The 23,455-nt window shown below is 42.4% G+C and overlaps 2 protein-coding genes and 1 long non-coding RNA gene across 5 annotated transcripts in view; 2 read left to right on the top strand and 1 right to left on the bottom strand.

Annotated features, from left to right (window-relative positions):
- The window catches only part of LOC139536138 (transforming protein RhoA-like), a 93,052-nt gene that overhangs the window by 33,408 nt on the left and 36,189 nt on the right, over positions 1-23,455 (top strand). The window lies entirely within an intron of this gene.
- LOC139536133 (uncharacterized) lies at positions 7,815-9,644 on the bottom strand. 2 transcript variants are annotated; one of them, XR_011667261.1, is made up of 3 exons: positions 9,507-9,644; positions 9,199-9,349; positions 7,815-8,457 (listed from the first exon to the last, which is right to left on the bottom strand). It is a non-coding gene; the product is annotated as an uncharacterized lncRNA (long non-coding RNA). The 2 variants fall into 2 exon arrangements; XR_011667260.1 differs by lacking the exon at positions 7,815-8,457 and having other exon boundaries at positions 8,816-9,349.
- LOC139536130 (transcriptional regulator QRICH1-like) lies at positions 9,576-23,236 on the top strand. 2 transcript variants are annotated; one of them, XM_071336339.1, is made up of 12 exons: positions 9,576-9,676; positions 11,213-11,491; positions 11,727-11,807; positions 12,033-12,137; positions 12,258-13,253; positions 13,625-13,784; positions 14,015-14,169; positions 16,146-16,260; positions 16,534-16,642; positions 21,440-21,600; positions 21,844-21,934; positions 22,194-23,236. In XM_071336339.1, exons 2-12 carry the CDS (start codon positions 11,240-11,242, stop codon positions 22,381-22,383), a joined length of 2,415 nt encoding a protein of 804 aa, XP_071192440.1. In that variant the 5' UTR covers positions 9,576-9,676; positions 11,213-11,239; the 3' UTR covers positions 22,384-23,236. The 2 variants fall into 2 exon arrangements, with proteins under 2 accessions (XP_071192440.1, XP_071192439.1); XM_071336338.1 differs by lacking the exon at positions 9,576-9,676 and adding an exon at positions 9,791-9,928.

Raw genomic sequence — 23,455 nt, 5'->3', positions numbered from 1 at the left:
TTCAGCCAGTTAGAGGGGGTTTTGAGGTACACACACAGTTCGGTCCAATTATCTCTTCCATGCATTAAGATACCGTCTGATGTCACTTTTCATGATAACCTCGAAAGAACAGATCAGAAGAACAGTTTAGTTCAGTTCATTAACTACATGATAAGTCATTACTTTTACCAATTATTCTTAATACAATTCTAAACATATTTCAAAGAGAATATCCACACATTCTATTGAAACTATTCTTTCAAATTGGCTTATACTCCCCATCACACTGTCAACTCCATCGTAGAGCCAATGATCAGGAAGTTAGACCTATATCCCCTCGGGAATAGAACAGAACAAACACAACAATACAATACACTCCTTCACATATCACTCAAGGTGTATAAACTTCAATCCAAAACCTCAAAGAACTGAATCCTCCCCCATTTTTTAACACATATCTCTCAGTATGAGAGTAATGTATAAAACAAAACTACTACTGGTACTAAAGATAAAACAAAATTTCAAATAACCTAATCAAATAAAATCACTACTCTGAAAAACTCCACAAAGAAAAATTATTTAACCCATATGGTCATAGGAAAATAGACTTAAAGCAGCCTACCCTTAGTTAATATGGCTAAGAACTATATTTTTCAATTACACAAATTACCTTGAAATCAGTATTACAAATGACCATAAATGCATTATCCACATGGCTTTCCAATGAGGGTGATCAAGCCACAACGGTAGGTCATGATAGAGGTCATAGGTCATACAAAACCCTTCAAAGAAGTGTTTCTTACTATATTAGACAAATTACAAAAATAGTCAAACATTTCCTACATGTTGTATCCCAGGTTCCCAGAACATTACTTTATCAAAAGAATTCACGTGTTTAATTAAAACTCAGAAAATAAAAAATAAAAATTCCATGTGCGTGCGTGCCCCTTTAAGATACATTTGCACTAAAACAAATGAACCACTCACCAAACCCAAAGGAAATTTTTAAAACAAATCAAACATAGTATTTTAAAAACACCAACAAATAGTCATAACACATGTTTTGTGTGTGTGTATTTGCAAACCTTAAGGTAACAACACACAAAAACTTAAGTTAACTATAAACAAAACCTAATAATAATGACATATCCATTGTACTTCCTCCAATCATTAAGCATACATTTTAATCTACTCCAATGTATATGTATGCTTAAGTGAACATGCTACCCTTAGATACAATTATCCTGATATCATTACTATCTAAATGTAATTATTTTTTCCTCTGTCGCAAATGTAGTACATTTCTCAGTGTAAGGAATCAGTGATATTTAATCCCAGGCATTTAATAAAAATGTAGACGTGTTCTCCCATGTCTCCTTTAACTTACATACTTTAGATAACTTCAATCTGTCCCGGAAGAAAGAATCCTACTCAAACATATCAGGTAATACAATGTTTAATTAAGTAAAATCAACACCCAAAATCAACAATAAACAGTAAACAAATAAACAAATAAACAAACCAATAACCCCTTTAATCAGCAATCTAATCATTTCAACCTGTTATGTTTAGTAAAAACTACCCTAATTTTTTAACAAATCTAAACTCTTTCAAAAGCTGGCGCTGTCTCATCAGCGTAAAAATCAAAACAAACTATTTCCCACTCATATCCACAAGGTTTTCATTCCCCAAAGGTCAATCCTGTTCAGCTCGTACATTAATGATCTTCCTTCTGTCTGTACAGGGTCTGAAGGTAACTCAAATAACCAAATTCAACCTAGCTAATTTCCCAAAACATATGAAATTGTTTTGACTATAGAGGTAACCAAACTATAATTAAAATCTATGATACTCCCCCACTTAACATACTACCTTACTCGTTTGGCCCAAGCTTGCTGTTCAACATTAAAACCCATTCAGTCTGTCTGCAAACAGGCTCTCAAAGTACTTGATAGGAAACCCAATAGCTATAGAAAGCATAAGCTCCTGAGTTGGAAAAAATCTTATGCAATACACTGACGCCTATCTTGTATTCAAGATTCTAAATGTCCAGGCTCCCCCTCTACTCAGTACTTTTGTTAAACAGAAAACCCAAACCTTATGGCAGCAGATCCACAAGATCCGCCATGAGAGATGACTGTATAGTTCCCTTAAGGAAAAGTACCTTTAGTCAATCTGCTTTCAGTGTGAGAGCTTCCCATGTCTGGAATACCCTACCAGTAGACACACACAACTGTGATTAATGATGCACTGTCCCTGTAAAAATAAAAACTCAAACTGCAATCAACTTTAATGACCTGACATTGTTCCACGTAATGGAAACAGATTATAATGTTAGAATATATTAACTTCCTGCTTAAATTCACTGGTGTTACCTAAACAATCAAACCAAGAATCAATAACCATCAGAATACATTATCACAATGTTTCCTTACTCACACCTGAATCACTTTCAGCTTAACTCTCCTATTTATTTATTTTACCAGTGGGCAAAAATATAACCCCTCTCCAACAACATTTTGTCTTACCTCTTATCGTAAGATTAAAACCAAACTTTATAACTTTCGCTTCTCTTTCCTCTTCCCACTCATGAAATGTCCAAGACTTTAAAAATAACACGTACTGCCAAATGTATAACACATGTCAGTCAATCCATAAGAATGAAAACCATTTCGGTGGGCACCACTCTATCGCCATTATCTCTCCGCTATTATTTAGAATTTCTTTAATTTAGGTAACTGTCTCCTCTATGATACAGTAATTTAAATACGACTCCATTAACTCAATACATTATTCCAGCAGATCATTTAGGCAACAGACACCGTCTTGCATCGAAATTCGCTTCGCTATTATTTTGAATGAATTAGTCTATCAATTTAACCTAAACAATCTATTAAAAAGTTACATTTATCCCTTCTTTCAATTTGAACCAAACAAGCTATTAAAACGTTCAGTTTATATCTTATACAAACACTAGCGACCGTATCTTTCCAGGCAAAACATACAAATAGTTGAATTACAATCAAAAACTCAGATTTTAGTTAGTGCATTTGCCGGGAACCGAACTCGGGTCTCCAGCTTGGAAGGAAAAAAATCTACCACTGAACCAGCATGCTTTGTGGATGATTAAGACTCCCTGCAAATAAACCCACTTTACAATTGTCTGTATTCGTACTATCGAGACAATTCCCAGAAAAATAGCCCTAATTTAAAGGTCCAATCGTTACTCCGGCTATGATTCTCACATGCCAAATTAATAGATTAGCAGTCAAAGAATAAAATCGAAATTTATAGACTAGGAAACAGATCTTGCGCCTTTTAATAAAAGTAGATTATGTTTACTCATGCAACGTATTTCAATTACTTGACTACATCACATTAATAATCACGCAATCATAATTAGTTTGATGGAAACCTTAGGCTTTGTACGACATTATAAATTACGTCGAGATTCCCTCTTAATTCGCTCTAACTTTATGGAAAACAGTTTATTCAATAAATCCCGCAATTCCTCTCATACTGGGAAGAAAAATTTAACATTTTCAGACCTTAAGGGCAGTTTAATTTCAAATGTTGTACCCAGACGGAGATAATCCAATAAGCGTTTTATAGTTCCATCGTTAGGGTAAAATAACCAAAAGTGGACACTCTAATCAGTTTCTAGAGCTCAATTTTCAATCCCAATGATAATAACTGACAATCAGTAGCTCTGACTAATCCCCGAGATCTATAAAACCATGGGTTTAATAATAATTAGTCAAAGACTCAGTTTATGCAAAAAGATAGTACAGTTTATTCAGAGAACGTTCTAAAGTCCATTATACAAAGACATCCATTTTATAGCTGCGCACATACTTCCACACAAACAGTAGGTATCCTAGGCACATACTTCCACACAAACAGTAGGTGAGTTTTATCCTTCTCCATGGTTCTCACCAGCCGACAGTTCCATTCCCCCGAGATTAGGGAAGCTTTGAGAAGTACTCCCTATCCTATCATAGGTTCCTCAGAGGCCTAGCCAGGTTGGTCCAAACACAGTTTTAATGTTCTTCGGTATTTTACTAGGCACACACACACACACAAATTCAAATCCTAAACTACGCCTTGCTCACACAGTCTGTGTTTTTCCACTATACAGATACATTGTTTAACCTAATTCCGACTAAAACTACACACATCATCAGATTATAATTTTATGATTCTAACCAATTTCATACAGTTATAAGGTTTCAGAGTGGAATTATTTTATCATTATCTTTCACATATACAATATTTTATCACACCGTTGGCAGCAATTACAGCTGTGAGTCTTTCTGGATAAATCTCGACGAGCATTCCACGCCTAGATTGTGCAACATTTTCCCATTATTCTTTAAAAAATTATTCAAGCTCTATCAAATTGGTTGTTGTGTCACACACTGATCTGTTTCACCTGTCTTTGTGATTGTCTCCACCCCCCTCCAGGTGTTGCCGATCTTCCCCATTATGCCCAGTGTATTTATACCTGTGTTCTCTGTTTGTCTTGTGAAACCTAGCAGCGTTTATTCCCCTGCGGCTGTCTGGTCTTGCGCCTGTTTTCTAGTCCTTCTCTTTTTTACCGTTCTGCCTGCTGTTCTACACCTCTGCCCCACCTCACTGGATTGACCCCTGCCTGCCCTGACCCTGCCTGCCTGCCGTTCTGAACCTTTTGCACCCTCTCTGAATTACTGACCTCTGCCTGCCTTTGCTCTGTAGTTTGCCTGCCCTGTACTAGAAATAAACATTTGTTTCTTCGGCACTGTCTGCATCTGGGTCATACCTGAAACCTGACATGTTGACCATTGCTAGACAACCATTTTCAGGTCTTGCCATATTTTCAAGCAGATTTAAGTCAAAACTGTAACTCAGCCACTCCGGAACATTCACTGTCTTCTTGGTAAGCAACTCCAGTGTAGATTTGGCCTTGTTAGGTTATTGTCCTGCTGAAAGGTGAATTCCTCTCCCAGTGTCTGGTGGAAAGCAGACTGAACCAGGTTTTCCTCTAAGATTTTGACTGTGCTTAGCTCTATTCGGTTTCTTTTTATCCTGGAAAAACTCCACAGTCCTTAACAATTGCAAGCATACCCATAACGACGCATCCACCGTTATGCTTGAAAATATGGAGAGTGGTACTCTTTGTTGTATTGGATTTGCCACAAACATAACACTTTGTATTCAGGACAAAAAGGGAATTGCTTTGACACATTTTTGTATACCATTACTTTAGTGCCTTGCAAACAGAATGCATGTTTTGTAATCATATTATTCTGCACAGGCTTCCTCCTTTTCACTGTCAATTAGGTCAGTATTATGGAGTAACTACAATGTTGTTGATCCACCCTCAGGTGTCTCCTATCACAACCATTAAACTAACTGTTTTAAAGTACTATTGGCCTCATGGTGAAATCCCTGAGCGGTATCCTTCCTCTCCGGCAACTGGGTTAGTAATGACGTGTCTGGGTGTATTGATACACCATCCAAAGTGAAATTAGTAAATTAGTAACTTCACCATGCGAAGGGATATTCAATGTCTGCCTTTTTTTTACCCATCTACCAATTGTCAGGACCCGGTTACGAACTCGGGTCTCCGGTGTGAGAAACAGTCACTTAGCAAACTGAGCCACTAATAGTCGGCAGAACCCAGAAGATGAGGCAGACACAGCAGTACTTGAGACGGTGTTTTAATAAAGTAAAAAGGTTCTTCAGGCAAAAATATAAATCCACAACGTCAAAAGTAATTCCAAGAGAAAAAGGTAATCCTCCAAGTCAAAAGGTAAATCCACAAGGTGGTAGGTACAGCAGAAAAAAGCCTCAAAAGATAATCAAAAATAAATGAGAACAAAAAGGTACCACAAGAGAGTCCAACTGGAGCAACAAATGTTCACAGCATCGCTAGGGCTGGGTGCTAACATTCAAACACAGAGCAAAGAACTGAGGAAAACTATGGGTTTAAATACATTCAAGGGAAACGAGGCACAGGTGCAAATAATAACTGGAAACAAGGGAAAACAAAAGGGTCAAAAAAGCACAATTGGGGCATCTAGTGGCCAAAACCGGAACAATCCTGGCCAAATCCTGACACCAATAGGTGCCTTTCTTTGCGAGGCATTGGAAAACCTCCCTGGTCTTTGGTTGAATCTGTCTGAAATTCACTGCTCAACTGAGGGACCTTACAGATAATTGTATGTTTGGGGTACAGAAATGAGGTAGTCATTCAAAAATCATGTTAAACACTTATTTCACACAGAGTGAGTACATGCAACTTACTTTGACTTGTTAAGCATATCTTTACTCCGGAACTTATTTAGGCTTGCCATAAAGGGTTTGAATACTTATTGGCTGAATACAGTAATTTGTAATCATTTTGAAAAACTTAATTCTACTTTGACATTTAGGTATTGTGTGTTAGCCAGTGACAATAAATGCAGGGTGTAACAGAACCAAATGTGGAAAAAGTAAGAGTGTGAATACTTTCTTAAGGCACTGTAGGTAATGTGGTTTCCAGAGTTCAATAACACTACTTTGTCAGGGTGAACAGCTGCTGTTGATTAAGTATCAGCTTGTAAAGATGTGAGCTGGGGGTTATGTGTCAAACAGCTTCCCTCCTGATCATTAATCTGCATTTTCAAGTGTGTCTGTGTGTGTGAGACATGTGACATGCAAGCATGCTTACACCTGTGGGTGAACTAGGCAAAAATACAACAGCCTACAGCTGCAAGCAGTCTGATCTCTGAGAGTTTGGAGGTGTGCCATTTTTGTCACATGCCTGTCTGTTTCCTTAACTTTGTCCCCAAGCTATTGCACTCAGCTTGCGTAGGAAGTGTCTGGTGCACAAGATTAGTGTTTCCTTGGTACAATCAGACACCATCATACAATATGATACCTCAATTCATTGTGATTGGTATCAGGCATATGCAGAGTGTGTGTATACACACACACTACAGCACATTATAATATTTCCAAGCTAATATCCTCCTGTCTTATGTATCTTCACATAATTTACTATGGTCTATCTGTTATCAAATTAAAAGTTGAAAACATTACCCTTTAAATTGACAAAAATTAGCAAAACTTTCACCGTTTTATTAAGATACTTCACACACTCTTTTCCTCTCTGCACTTGCAGCATCTCTACCTCAATGCATGGTATGCCTGTCCTGTTCTCTGAGAACATTTAGACATCATTCCTCTTTCAGTAACTTTGAGGCAAAGTAAAATCTTAATCTTCAATAAACCAATTTAATTCCCACCAAAAGCAATAAAAAAGGCTGCTCTTTCAATATATACCTCTGATCCTTTAGACTTCTGCTTCACATTTGTCGTGTTGTTGGGTAACACACTGGCTTTCCCTTTTCTCCCGTTGGTCTCATGGGTCAAGTGTAGCCATTTTGTAGTTGTCCTGTTTGCACTGAGTGGATCTGTTATAGTGATGCTCAGTCTCTCCTCTACATACCTTATCACACTGTGTTCTGTAATCTCATCAGTCAAGGATTACTTTAAGATCATTAGAGTGGCGCAAAGATACCAGCAGTGCACGAGGACAGTAGAGAAAAAACACACACAGACACACCTCACAGACACAAAGATTTACAAATACATAGAGGAAATTAGTTAGAATAGGAATAGGTAGATGTGTGTATTCTGGTAGATGTGTGTATTGTGTACGTGTGTATTGTGTAGGTGTGTACTAACATACCTATTGTTTTGACGCCAAGTTCATGGATTATTGCCAGTATGCTGGGACTTACCTCAGGCAGACACTGAGCTAAGGAGGACAGGTGGTACTGTCAACCGACAAACACAGACTAGCCTACAAAGAACTTAAGATACATTTTTATACAGTGACATACACAAAACACATTCATGTAACTAACATGATACAGTAAGTGATGAGGAATACTATAATATGTAAATAGGTTTAGGTCAATCGTAATATACACCGGACAAAGACTTCTGTGAAGTCGAAACGTAGTGTATTTGGGTGCAAGAATAAAGCACTTGGAGCAGTAATAGTCTATGTGAGGGCCTCTCATTCATTCCACAATTGTAACATAGTGCCATGTGTTGTGTATGCTGTCAACAAGTCATAACAGGTTGTCATGTATTGTACAGCTTGGGATCAGTCCCACCTCATCATACACACCTCATATGAATTGACCTTTGTATGAGGGGTGTTGTGTGTGTGTACCGTATTATTAGATGAGATGCGGTGTATAAGAAGTGTTCTGGGGAAGAGAGTGATTTTCATATCCACTGGACAGCCTTCCATGAGATCACAAAGAGGCTAGAGGAGAGACCGTGGGAATTAACTCTTTCCCGTGCATTGTTACTGCAAGGTCCTATACACATGCAACACATCTCTTCTGGTCCACCTTAAGAGAGCAGAGAGGCAGCCTGTTGTGGGGAGAGCCTCACCAGCACATGTCTGGCTCTTTAAGGCAGACTGGGGCAGTTGTATTCCTGTTTAAAGGCACATACACACACAAAAGTTTATACATTCAGACAGACCTTGAATATTAACTTCTGAACAAAATTAACCTTTACTTAGAAAACAGGGTGCAAGGGTCAAAATGAGATTTTCTTAAACTTAAGTCAGTTTAACACTCCCTTTTACATTAAAACATTAGGATTTAATATATGGATGTTTTTTTGCCTAACAATAGCCCAACTGAGAAAATGTTATTGTAGCCTGTGTTTGTTTTGTAATTATAACTTTTTTTTGTTTTGCCATTTCAAACAGTGCTTTAGGAACCAGGGTTGTATTCGATCCTTGAAAGGTATTTGGTAAGTTTCAGAATGTACAGTGAAAAAACAAAGATAGATGTGATTCATATCAAATATTTAATTGACATTCCACAACTTCCTGATTCTTTGAATAGAATAAAATATAATAGTCCTATAATTTAATAATTGTATTGAACCTCAAAGACAAGCATCCTTTCTGCTACTAGCATGCATGCCTTAATCGTGACCCTTTCCAAGCAAGTACTCGCGAGAATACGTGCCCATTCGAACTGAATGTAAAATGGCGCCTTCCAACAACTGTGTAAGAAATTGTAAAGTATTGAAAGAAAAGTGCTAGTTATTAATAGAATATACAAAAGCTGGGCCTAAGAGGATCTTCAAGACACATCACAATTGAAATTGTAACAGATAAGACCGTTAGATCAGAATACAGAGGATATGGGTGGGAGTTCTTACTATATCTCAGCATCTGTACCACAACACTAGCGCCCATGCAATGCACATTACGAGATTACGAGTCCTGTTCGCGTACATGCGCACGATACATGTGGACGCGGGGGCGAGCTGGACTCGAAATCAGGTGCTGCGGGGGTATCGCCGTCCAAATCTACAGAAAATGCAGAGAATTAATAGTTTGAATAATTACAAGGCATGTCCAACTATATTTACAATGCATTATCACAACACACTCATTGACTGTATAGACACAAACAGTTTAATCTTATCAGTGTCTGTTGACATATTTATTTAATTGAAATACGAACCTTTACAGTCATGTATTTCTTGCAATAAGAAAATAGTTCGCTGGCCTGCCACCAATCTAGGGTCCCCTGGTCTCTCGGGTGCACGCCATGCTCGTTCCCGTAAAAATGAAATGTGTTGTTGCGAATGACTGTATATGGTTGTTGCCTCGCCTTTACAAGTGGAATTTGCGGTAAAGGACCTCCGACTCCTCGCCATGTCTGATGTGGCCGTTGCTTGTCAGCAGTCCGGGATTCACGTTGTTCCACCGGGCTTACTTCCGTAATTTTCTATGTATCGATTAAATAATGTTCTCTTAATTAATAGTAACATTTTACAGTTAGACACATATTTTCCACAAACGCTCGGAATTGTATTGGATAAACTTGTACGCGAGCCAAATTCTTTGTGTGGATTTTCCCACATTGTTCTATTCGATACGAGGGTAAATATCTCAGAAATAAGCACACGTCACGTAGCTGGCTAGCAAGCTAGTTAGCTAATTGTTTAGTTGGCTAGCTAGCTGTTAAATTTAAATTATTGCAATTCATTGCATGCTATACAATGAATACTAACAAATGGCATGTGGAAAGCAAATGACTTGGGGTTTATCGAATTACTTTTGAACGCCGTGCCTTGGCCGAACCGAGGGGTTTTGGTTTTTATTTAAGGTAGCATGGGAAGATGTACTGCTAGTTAGCTAGCCAGAAAACGTTAGCAACTAGTTAGCTAGGTATTGTTGTAGAATGCTTTGCAGAAGTTGCACGTATATTCATCACTCAAGTACACTATTCTTTTTCAAATGTTAACTTCATTCAGATTGTGGGATTTTAGTAGTTAAACTAGGCAGCATGAATATAATTAACATAAGAAAAAGCAATCATGTGATAGATGGCTAAGGATGCACAGAGGCTGGTGGCTCTGCCCCTGTAGTAAATGTAGCTAGCAAGCAAATCTTAGCATCATAATAATAAAAATACTATCATATTTTTTCAAAGACAGATAATGTATACCACAACGGCCTAATACAGTATACAGAACATAGTGCCAGTTGTTCAGATGGAGGAATAATTGGTTAAAAGTTCATCATAGAAAGGGGTTTGCTAGTGCACTTTGCCCCAATTGGCTTCACTTCCCCCTCTAATAGAGCTCGCCGGCTTGTAATCCTAAAACCCGGAAATTAGTCACCTCTGGTTCGTTTAGCAATCCCTATGAGGAAAATGAATTGGGAATTAATAGGGTTTTGGAACAAACCCCCAAAATAAGGTCTGAGGTTAAAGCAGGCTTGGGGGATCTTATACGTTTTGTTCTATGAGATAATCAGTCAGTTAACATGGCATTTATGAGCTTACATTTTTTTTTTTTTTACATAAATGCATCAGAATCCACAAAGTGGCGTTAGCTGATTTAAGATGATCTCATAGAATAAAACGCCTCTATTTACCAGACCCTATTTATCTCTATATGCAAACAGTTGTGTACCTGGACCTTTAAATGTCTAATAGACACTGGGGCTCGTTCAGCCTGAAAGAACGTTTTGGAACCTGTTCATGACATTTGTCTGCAATGTTCGAGGCTACTGAACATGGCACTGAAGTGTGTGAGGTTGTATTGGTGACTGTGGCTGCAGTCTATTAACACCAGAGTTAAAGGATGTGATATTGCTGCCCAGTTCTTGACCTGTGATGCTGGACAGGTGTGTTAACTATGTCCTTTCTTTCCCCACCAGGTGCCGTGGAGGGCAGAGTGAATTGTCATGAACGAGCCCGTAGAGAGCGGTGTGGTCTCATTTGACGAATACGTGCGTCAGAAGGCCCGCAGCGTGCCCCAGCACCGTATGAAGGAGTTCCTGGAGTCCCTGGCCAACAAGGGCCCTGAGACGCTGCAGGACTTCAGACAGCAGGGCGACGCCGCCACTACCACCACCATGGTTTACCAGCAGGGGGGCAACTGTGTCTACACAGACAGCACAGAGGTAGCTGGCTCACTGCTGGAGCTGGCCTGTCCGGTAAGAGGAGAGACCTCCTTACGTGGTTCCTTCAGTAGTTCAGTTCTTTTGAATACACCTCAGGCTGCCGAGTTCCCTTTGCCCTTATCTAGTCTATATACATTAAAGAACAGATCAATTGACCAAATTGAGAGTAAAGCCCAACTAATCCTTCAACACTGGCAGCACCTATCTTATTGTCACTATCATTGCTACCTTTGCTCTGCGATTGATTCATTCTCCTGTGGATTAACAGGTGCAGGTGACCTCTGCACAGATCTCACCCCAGATGGCTGCTGGTGTGCACCAGGGGTCTGAACAGCTGATACAAGTACAGGTGAGACCTTCCCTCACTCACCCTACCTATTACACCATAAGCAGTGTTTCCACTCAATTATTCTCCAGACTGGACCGATAGGCCTCTTTATTGACATCCAGGGCCTGTAACCAAAATGTTCAAATGAAAATGCAGTGGTCAGGGAAACACAGAACCCCACCACCCTCAGACATGTGGCATGTGATGGATGGTGGTGCACTGTGCATTCTCATTCTCTGTGATCAGGTGCAGATCCAGGGGCAGCAGGACCAGACGGTGGACCTCCAGGGCATCCCCACAGCAGCGCAGCTGGTCCAGCAAGGAGAGCTCACAGAGGAGCAGCACCAACAGGTGCACATACACACACACACACCACGCTGCATTATTAAATACACACCCACCCCATCCATGTACTCTCCTCACCCAGTAAGTGTATACACCATGCTCAGGTGTTTGTTCTGTCTCGTTCAGATCCAGGCCCAGTTGGTGGCAGCAGTGTCAGGCGGTCAACAAATCCAGCATATTCAACTACAAGGGGGTCAGCAAATTCAGCTCCAAGGAGGTCAACACATCCAGCTTCAAGGGGACTTACAGGGTGGTCAACACATCCAACTTCAAGGGGGTCAACACATCCAACTTCAAGGGGGTCAACACATCCAACTTCAAGGGGGTCAACAAATCCAGCTGCCGGGCGGGCAACAAATCCAGCTACCTTGCGGTCAACAAATCCAACTGCCAGGCGGTCAACAAATCCAACTACAAGGTGGGCAACAAATCCAGCACATTCAGCTACCCGGCGGTCAACAAATTCAACTACAGGGAGGCCAGCAGATCCAGATCCAGACGGTGGAGGCCATGTCTCCTCAGCAGCAGCAGGGCTCTCCCCGAGAGGCAGAGAGGAGAGCTGGCGTCCTCCAACCTGCCAAGAAGCGCAAGATGGATGTCCCCATCCAGGTGTCCTATGCCCTCCCTCAGAGCCAGCAGGTGGTTCTGGCCCTCCCCCAAGGGCAGGGGCAGCAGCAGCAGTACTTGTCCATCCGGCCAGACCTGCTCACTGTGGACAGCACCCACCTGTACAGCACCACGGGTACCATCACAGGCCCTGCCGGGGAGACCTGGACCATCCCTGTATACTCTGGGGGGCAGCAAGGGGGCGTGCATCATATTGCCATTCCTCAGGAGGCCTACAGCACGATGCAGGTGTCCTCCAGTCACCACGACAACAAGGACAACGGAGTGGCCCACTCCTCGACGTCGGGTGCCTTGTCCGTCCAGTCGGGTGGCACCGTGTCGGTGTCCGGGACGACGAATGAGGAAGTGGTGCAGACGCTGTTCCCAACGCAGTTCATGAACGGGAACATTCACTGCCCTGTGGTGGTGCAGACAGTGGGCGGGGCTTACAATAGCACGCAGCAGCTTCACATCTGGGACCCCCAGCAGCAGCAGGAGCACCAGCTCCACCTACAGGTCAGAACAGGACCTTCACTCCTTGGGTTAGACCATGACTTTGTCCTTGCCTCCGATTTCAAGGTTTTCCACAACGTTAATGTAGATTTTTGCTTTATGACATATGTTGGATTAATCAATAATTAACAACATGTTGGACTGTTAGATTATGTTGTAGGTTAAGTCAGTACTCTCCACCAGTTAAGCAGGATATGATTGTTTCAATTAATGAACACCTATTCCCTGTCTCCAGTTTTATGTCCACTGTGCCGTCTTTCTCCCCTTGAAGGCATTTTAGGAAATGTAATTCCCTGCACCACAAATGAGCAAAGCATGTAGTGTGCATGTTTCTCTTCTAACGTTTCACTTCTAATGTGCCCCCCCCCCTGCAGGGTCACGGGGAGTCAGAGTCCCAGGTGGAGGCCCCCCAGGAGCTACTGATGCCCATCTCTCTGAAGCCTGAGGAGGGCCTGGATGTGTGGCGCCTCTGGGTCCAGCGCAAGAACGCAGAGCTGGACAAGGATGAGCAGAACAAGCTGGCGCCCATTGGACGTGAGTTTCAACACACTCCCACTCATTAAATTGCCTTCGCCAAGTATGTGAACTTCTCTTCCACTCTCCTCCCTTCCTGTCTTTCCTGTCTTTCTCCTGCATCTTTCTGTCTTTCTCTTGTAGGTTTGTAGGTTCTTAATTCTGAATATGTCACTGAATGTTCTATTAGTCAGAGTTTGGATAAAAGTGTCTTCCAAATTACCATATTTATTTTCTCTCTCTTTGTACAGGTCGGCAGGCCCTGCGCTTCCAGGAGGACCTGGTGTCGAGTGCGGTGGCTGAGCTCAACGTGGCTCTGGCTCTCATGACCCAGGAGGCCCAGGGGCTGGAGGGAGAACGTTTTGAGCCTGATGCCCTCTACTACATCTTCCTGTGTATACAGAAGGTATGCATACCACATGACCAGTGGCGTGTAAATCTTGGTGGGGCAAACATCTTCTCTTTTTTTGTTGTTGATGAATGCCAACAAAGCCACTACACAACACATTAATTGCACTATAACAGTGACAAACGTTGTGCACAAACTGTTAGGGCCTACATAAAGCTGTCCCAACAACAGAGTCCTAACAGCAGTCCCAACACCTTACCACTGCTACACCTGGCTATCAGCGAAGCCATGTCTGGCAACAAAACAGTTCATTCAGCCTCATTTACTGCCTTTTAAAAAAACATAGCTGATATGGCTGACTTGCTTAAACAAATGTGGTTTCTACTGACAATTGAAATGTACAAACTATGGCATGCATAAGGGGATGACGAGCTGATAAGAAGCAATCCGTAATTTCGATTAAGACATTCATGAGCGAGCTAGGATGGACGTAGTCAATATAACTATTTGTTCAGCACTTTTAAAATATTGCGACAGAATTCAGAACATGGGCCGTTCTTACAGTATTCTCTCTGTACACCAAGTCAGAACCGTAGAATATATAAAGGGGGCATATAAGCAGACAATAAAAGCTCTTACAATATCCAATGATGACATTTCTCTAAAACAGATTATAGGCTAAATGTGCACCACCAAGTCAGAATAGTAGGCTAAGCAATGAGGGGGAAAGGGACCAAATTATTAGGCACATAGGCTACTAACAGCTTACTGCACAACATACACTTTGTGTATTTCTTTCTTAGCTACAGTATACATATCTCCCTGACATATTACATAATTTATGCACAGCATACAATACATTTCTGCACTCACCTTGTTGTGCTGTGCTCACTTGAACAGGAAGGTGGTGCAGTGGTTCTTGGTGGCAAATTTTGTCATCAAAGTCTGGCAATCTCTGGATTTGTGGTGCTTTCAAGACAACTGGGAACTCTGAGCGGGGGAAAAACAAGGTCGTATCATGCCGTCCGTGATCTTCAGGTCTGTTCTAGAAAGAGGCTTGAGTTCCCAAGTTTGACAAACGTTCAAAACTTATTTTCATAGTCAGAGCTTGTTTCTTTGAGTCCCCAGTTGTCTTGAACTCCCTGAAGTCTGAGATTTCCGAGTTTCCAGTTGTTTCGAACGCGCTAGAAGTCATGCTGGATTGACAGCATGGCCAATGTTTAATGTTTATCCTTTTTAAGCTTGGAAAACAGACCCTTAAACCCAGACTTGGACCACACACCCACTCCACTGAATAACAGGCTAGTGATTGCTTTGCAATGCTTACAGAAGGCCATTGATTCCTTCCAAACCACTCATTGTTGAATTTGTGACGTGTAATGTTTATGGCTGATGAGCACCAATATGTTTTGTATATAATTTCTCTTCATATGACAAGGCTTGAACAGGATTTGCCAGTAGATTGTCGACTTGATTAATGATAATGTTTTCTAGCTAAGATTTTGAAAGTATGATGTTGACATGATCAGTCCAATTAAAGCTATGGTACATATAACGTGATTTGACGTCATTTTATCTGTAGCCAATGACCTTGAGCCTTCTTGGATGGGCACTTCTAATGTAACTCTATGGCAGCACCCAAGGGGTTTGAATTTTTGAGCTCTCCCGTAGATTTTGCAGTGACGTAGTGTCCCCATGAGTGACAGAACACTTAGCCAATCATGGCTCAACAATCCATATTTTCCACTGGCTGCCCCACCACCAGAGAAAGCACTGAGCTAGGCTGAAACGCCTGCATTTTGGAGCTGCCTTCAGCAAAAAAGAGACAATGTTTGTATGCGGCTTTATTAATTCAGTGATTATTATACTTTTTTACATTGTTTGCAAACTGATATGTGACACCTATTAATGCCAAAATAACAGTGGGGCTTTGCCCCACCTGCCCTGTCACTGACATGTACCACAAACACACATGGTACAAGATACTGACTGAAATGTATTACAGTTGATAGAGGTTGTATTTCTGCTGGCAGTACCTCTTTGAAAACGGACGGGTGGATGATATCTTCTCTGACCAGTACTACACACGCTTCTCCCAGTGGTTACACAAAGCCCTGGATGAGTGGAGGCCCAGCATACATCCACTAGGTAAGAGCCACACCGATTGTCTTTTGTGTTTCTGTGTAAGTGCAAGAGAGAGTACAGGTAAAAGCCTGCTGAAGGTCTTAGGGTGGAACTGTCAAAGCACTTTGGAACATTGATTGTTCTGTGCATAGTCTGATAGCTTTTTGTTAAGTGCAAGAGAAACTCACAATTCTGTTGTGTATTTTCGTGACTTCCATACCTGAGTACATTTCTGTGCAGAATGCAGTGGTCTCATTAGAGGAGAGTGTATCGTGATTGGCTGCTCTCTCCTCCCAGGGTACATCATTCCCAGTCACGTGACAGAGGAGATGCTGTGGGAGTGTAAACAACTAGGAGCCCATTCACCAGCCACGCTGCTTACCACACTCATGTTCTTCAACACTAAGTGAGTCTCACACACTTACATTTTAGTCATCAACCAGAAGCTCTTATCCAGAGCGATTTACAGTTAGTGCATTCGTCTTAAGATCGCTAGGTCGGACAACTACATATCACAGTCATAATAAGTATATTTGACCTCAGAAGCTATCAGCAAAGTCAGAACTAGTAGAAAGAAAGTGAAGTGCAAGTGTTAGTTCAAGAAAAGTCAGGAGGAGGTGCGAGGGTTGGTTCCACCATTGGAGTGTCAGGACAGAGACAAGCTTGGAGGACCAAGAGACCATAGGTGGTTGGGGATGTAGGGTGTTAGCATAGCCTTGAGGTAGGGAGGGGCAGTTCCTCTTGCTGCTTTATAGGCAAGTACCATGGTCTTGTAGTGGATGTGAGCTTCGACTGGAAGCCAGTGGAGTGTGTGGAGGAGCGGGGTAACATGGGAGAACTTGGGAAGGTTGAACACCAGGCGGGCTGCAGCATTCTGGAGAAGTTGCAGGGGTTTGATGGCACAAGCGGGGAGGCCAGCCATCAACAAGTTGCAGTAGTCCAGACGGGAGATGACAAGTGCCTTGATTAGGACCTGCGCCACTTCCTGTGTGAGGTAGGGTTTTACTCTATAGATGTATAGAATATGCAGGAGTGGGTCAATGCTTTGATGTTTGCAGAGAATGGCAGTGTTTAGGGTCACGCCAAGGTTCTTTGCACTCTGGAAAGGGGACACCGTGGCATTGTCAACTGTGATGGAGAGGTCTTGGCCTTCCCTGTGGGAAAGAGCATCTCTGTCTTGTCGGGGTTGACCTTGAGGTGGTGGGCCGACATCCAAGCTGAGATATCTGTCAGGCACGCAGAAATGCGTGTCGCCACCTGGGTGTCAGAAGGGGGGGAAGGAGAAAAGTAGTGTCATCCGCATAGCAATGATAGGAGAGACCATTTGAGGATATGACAGAGCCGAGTGACTTGGTGTATAGAGAGGAGAGAGTGTAGAACCGAGTCCTGGGGGACACCAGTAGTGAGAGTATGTGGTGCAGACACAGATCCTCTCCACGTCACCTGGTAGGAGCGGCGTGCCAGGTAGGATGCAATCCAAGAGTGTGCAGAGCCTGAGACACCCAGCCCTGAGAGGGTGGAGAGGAGGATCTGATGGTTCACTGTGTCAAAGGCAGCGGAAAAGATCTAGGAGAATGCTGACAGAGGAGAGAGAGTCAGCTTTGGCAGGGCAGAAAGCATCTGACACAGAAGATTAATCTCGGTTGATAGACCCGTCTTGAAGCCTGACTGGTTAGGGTCAATAAGATCATTCTGAGAGAGGTAGCGAGAGAGTTGGTCAGAGGCAACACGCTCAAGTGTTTTGGAAAGAAAGAAGGGATGCCGCAGGGATGCAAACTAGTCACCTTAAGGCGAAATTTGCCATTTTGAAACCAAAATGAAAAGCATGACCACAGACGGGTGAGAAGGTGATGAAGCGTACTTCATGAGCTGTAACCAAAAACAACTGGCATTTGGAAAGTTTGAGGTAAGGGAGAAAGAGTGATGGAACAAGTACTAGTATTGTTAGCATTGTTAAGTAACGTTATCTTGCTAGCTGGATCGAATTCTCCATTAGCTAGCCAGAGAAATGTTGAGCAACATTAGCCTACTGATCAAGTAATTGAGTTTATGGTGTGACAATTTGCTGGCTAATAAAGTCAGACAGCTAACGTTAGCTAGCTAACTAACGTTACAGCTGGTGTTGCACCGATATGACATTTTTGGCCGATACCGATATTTCCCTTGAAAAAAAAACGATACCGATATTTAAAATTTTAGCGGCCTTTTAGCATTCTAGTACATTTAAATAGGTAACACATAGACGCAGCGGTCTAAGGCACGGCATCTCAGTGCAAGAGGCGTCACTACAGTCCCTGGTTTGAATCCAGGCTGTATCACATCCGGACGTGATTTGGAGTCCCATAGGACGGTGCACAATTGGCCCAATGTCGTCCGGGTTTGACCGGTGTAAGCGTCATTGTAAATAAGAATTTGTTCTTAACTGACTTGCCTAGTTAAATAAAGGTTAAAAAAAATGTAACGTGTAGCTCGGCCAGGCTTAAGCTGGATGACAGTATAGAGGTGAAAGGAACACCACACACTTCCCCTCTTTCTCACTTTTCCAATACAGTGGATTAAAGGGGTATGCCAGGTGTACTCTGCCTGAAAGAGATCAATTATGCCAGCAAAGGGTCTCATGCTCTGCTGCTGGCACATTGTAGAACAGATGTCAACAGGCAGGAAGTGTACAATGTAATAACCTGCACTGTAGCCCAAAGATATTGCTTTTGTGTTGAACTTGACAGTACAATTTGTGTGTGTGAGTGAGGGGGGATAATTAAATGTTTTACTCTGTGAATGTTATTTTTGCACACATGTAGCCTTGTGCACTTGATCGATGTCTACTATAGTGGCCACTAAAATAGAGCAAAAATAGAATGCCTGTTTGTTTCATTCGGTTTCTACTTTAAGATGTTTTTTTCCCAAGTGCAATATTTAGATGTGTGTGGTCACAAGCATTCTATTATAAAGGCTGTCATGGCTAACTGCAATATTAGTGTATTGTTTTTTCTCTGGACTTGAGTGTCATTTGCAGTAAAGTCTAGGCAACAAATAACATTGGATTGCAGATGCCTAACCAGTCCTCAACTGGCAGCTTCATTAAATAGTACATGCAAAACACCAGGCTCAACAGACTCGGCCAGACTCCGGGATGCTGGCCTTCTAGGCAGTTCCTCTGTTCTTTTGGCCGTCTTAAACTTTTATTTTTATTGGCCAGTCTGAGATATGTCTTTTTCTTTGCAACTCTGCCTAGAAGGCCAGCATCCTGGAGTCTGTTGTTTTCCTGACACCACACTCCGAGTGCCCTCACCTCCTCCCTGTAGTCTCGTCGTTGTTGGTGATCAAGGCTACTACTGTTGTGTCGTCTGCAAACTTGATGATTGAGTTGGAGGCATGCATGGCCAGGCGGTCATGGGTGAACAGGGAGTACAGAAGGGGGCTGAGCACGCACCCTTGTGGGGCCCCAGTGTTGAGGATCATCGAAGTGGAGATGTTGTTTCCTACCTTCACCACCTGGGGGCGGCCCGTCAGGAAGTCCAGGACCCAATTGCACAGGGTGGAGTTGAGACCCAGGGCCTCAAGCTTACTGGTGAGCTTGGAGGGGACTATGGTGTTGAATGCTGAGCTGTAGTCAATAAACAGTATTCTTGTCCAGATGGGCTAGGGCAGTGTACATTGTGATGGCGATTGCATCGTCTGTGGACTTATTGGGGCAGTACGCAAATTGGAGTAGGTCTAGGGTGTCAGGTAAGGTGGAGGTGATATGATCCTTGACTAGTCTCTCAAAGCACTTCATGATGACAGAAGTCATTGCTACGGGGCGATAGTCATTTAGTTCAGTTACCTAAGCCTTCTTGGATACGGGAACAATGGTTGCCATCTTGAAGCGAGTGGGGACAGCAGACTGGGATAGGGAGAGATTGAATTCCAGCCAGCTGGTCTGCGCATGCTCTGAGGACACGGCTAGGGATGCCGTTTTGGCAACGATCTTAGTTTTGTGACGAGACCACTGCTGAGAAAACAAGGGAGACTGAAGTACTAATTGCTAATTGCCTTGCAAAGGTGAAGAGCACAACTCCCGGTACTGATTTCTGATTGCCTAGGAGAGGAGAAAGCACTCCCCCCTCCAATACAGCCACTGATTACAAAAATGACAGCAGTCACAAATTGCCCTGCCCCTTAATCCTGGTTGATGTGTCAACAATCATCTGCAAATTATGATCAGTCAGCAGTTCACACACCAAGTAGGCTACTGGGAAGACAGGCAGCACTTAAAGTAGATGGCCCTAGCTAGCAAAAAGACAATAGTAAACAACAACCAATTAAGACGAATGATACTTATCACTCCTGGAGATGTATCCTGGAGATATCAGGAGTCCTCTAGCTATAGAATGAAGCACACGCACACAATCATCTGGACACATGATTCTGAAACCAATATTCCTGGTTGCGCACTACACCAACATATGCTCACATACTTTTTCTCTCTAGTGCTGTCATTCAATTGTACTTTCTTAGCCACAAGGTAATTTAAATTATATAGGTTAGTGGCTGTTTTTATTTCTGCAGGTTAGTTGAGGTGGTTGCGTGTGATAAGGGGGGGGGGGGGGATTGGGAGGTATCCAGATGTTCATACCGTTCCTGTACCATACGGGGTATATGGTATTACCATCGGTGTACACAAGGGGTGCTATTTCTTTCCAAATGTTGGGGGCCCAAAAAATGCTAATAATTACTAGCGAAATCCCATAGTGGACTCTAGCTAAATGCTAACAAGTGCAAGTGAACATAAACTAATTGTAAGGACAGACAACCCAGCTTATATACATTAATTATACAATGATCTCAAAAGGCTACTAACAGTTTGCTGCACACACAACACAAACATCAGACAGCAGGGATCTTGATCCGTGATGGATTGATTCTCTGCTGTAACCAAGAAGCTTGATCTTGCCATCTAGCCACAGCTAGCAAGTTAGCAAAATGCATAGCTGTCTGAGCTGGAGAGAATTTATTTATTTGTAGTTAATAGCAGTGGCGTAGCACACATCCACATAAGGCTGTGTCGGGGACATAGCTTCAGGGGGGGTCCCCAACCTTTTTTTGGGGGGGAGGGTTTGAAAGTCATACTATTCGGTATTTGAAAAAACCTTGGTATATACGATATATTGCTCAAGCCCAGTGTGTGTGTTTTGGTATTAAACAAACCTATCTGCGTTAGGTATTTCCATCTGACGACGGTAGAGCAGCACTTGAAGGTGGCCTTCTCCAAGGTGCTGAGACACACCAAGAAGAACCCGTCCAACCCCAAGGACAAGAGCACCAGTATCCGCTATCTGAAAGGCCATGGCCCTTTGGGGACACACCATGCTGGGCAGAAAGGTGAGATCTTCTCTGACTTAATGTCAAGGAAAATTAATCTTCTTAAATTGTAGTCAGACCTGATTTCCATATACCCAGTCACTGAGTGATTTGTATTAGTCAGCTCTGTGTTTCATACATTTTAAACTTTCCCTTTGGGGATAATTCATTGGGCCTCTGATTCGCCGAGTTTGGTAACATTATGAATTCCATATGACCCATCACTACTGGCTGGTTCTGACCTCTTTGTTACTTGATTTGCAGTGACTGATGACATGTATGAAGAGCAGGCTGAGGATCCTGAAAACCCGCTGCGATGCCCCATTAAACTGTATGACTTTTACCTCTTCAAATGGTGAGTAATGCCCCTCATTCTCAGTACATTTCTAGTAGCTAAGAGGACGTAATTGCACAGGGTGATGTTTTCCTTGGTGTTAAAAGGTTAAATAAAAAAATACACAACGGCACATTTATCTTCTACTGGAAGCATTTCTAATTATCAAGTCAACTGTTTATTTTTGTGCTCCTACATTTTTCAACTTAGGAGCACATCTACTACTTGAAAAAAATGTCAGCATAGAGCCCTGCAACAACTAATCACCTGTCTCTCTCAGTCCCCAGAGTGCTAAGGGGCGTAACGACGCGTACTACCTGACGCCAGAGCCTGTCGTGGCGCCAAACAGTCCCATATGGTACTCCACTCAGCCAATCACAAGTGAGCAGGTGGAGCACATGCTCACACGCATCATCATGGTGCGAGAGATCCAGGAGACCATAGCCATGTCGTCGGTCCACATGCACTGAGCCGGGAGGGGAGGAGGAACCGAAGCACTCTTCACTCCCAAATCAGCCCTTCTCTAGCGTTCCTCTTTGTGGTACCTCGTTCACTCAGTGTCTAACTCTAAGGACCTCCAGTGGCCTCAGTCTCTACCCATCATACCTTTCAACCACAGGAGTGGGGGACTGACAGTGTTTACAGAGTGGATTTATGGGACTTTTTTAAGTACAGAACCATGTGTTTATTCATCCAATGGCAATTATGTCACCCTCAATGCCCAGTCCAGAATGACCGATTTTTAAAATATATTTTCCCCCACATGTCACCCACCACTTCACCTAAACCCCTCACTTCACCATAATTCTTTTTCCTGGACTGGCGAGACCGATGGATTTTGACCAACGCAGCAAATCAGAGCTCCTCGTCTACTCTTGTAGGCCACTGCAGCCCCCCAATAAAACTGAAGTAGGCAGAAATGGATGGTGAAATATTGGGACTAATCCAGTCTTAAATATATTATACACATATATGGACATGTACCTCTTTTACCATACGGACCTCTTTCCTCCAAGCTCTCAGGTCCCAGACATGGCAGGATAACCTAGACATTTAATAGGACCTCTGCTCACTTTAAAAAAAAAAATATATATATATAGGCATTTATGATCTCCTGTATGTATTGATATTACGGTGGTGTTGGAGGCGAAAGAAAGCCTGTGTTTTCAAATATGCCTTTTGTACTGTGAGTGATTTGAGATGCATTAAGTATGTCAAGCCTTGGCTCCGATGTTGAACAGTTCACAATACAGTAGGTTATATGTTGCAGTATTCACACATGACTGGGATGTAATGGTAATAAACCAGGCTACTAATTAGTGATTTGAAGTAGTAGTGAGATCTGTACCCCTTATTTTCTCTCATACGAGATCCTCTGGTAGAAAAAAGTCCACACAAGGGACAAATGTAGGATCTGGTTTTGTCAATGTACACCGTGAAGTGATGTCACTTGCCAGAACTGGCACTGTGCAATTTGTCTCCGGTGGGTAGAGTTTGCACTGATATTTCAATGAATACCACTATTCATCAGTTCACCATTTT

The sequence above is a fragment of the Salvelinus alpinus genome, chromosome 12 (assembly GCF_045679555.1).
Source record: "Salvelinus alpinus chromosome 12, SLU_Salpinus.1, whole genome shotgun sequence".
Taxonomy (NCBI): Eukaryota; Metazoa; Chordata; class Actinopteri; order Salmoniformes; family Salmonidae; genus Salvelinus; species Salvelinus alpinus.
This window is presented reverse-complemented; position numbering and strand designations above follow the sequence as displayed.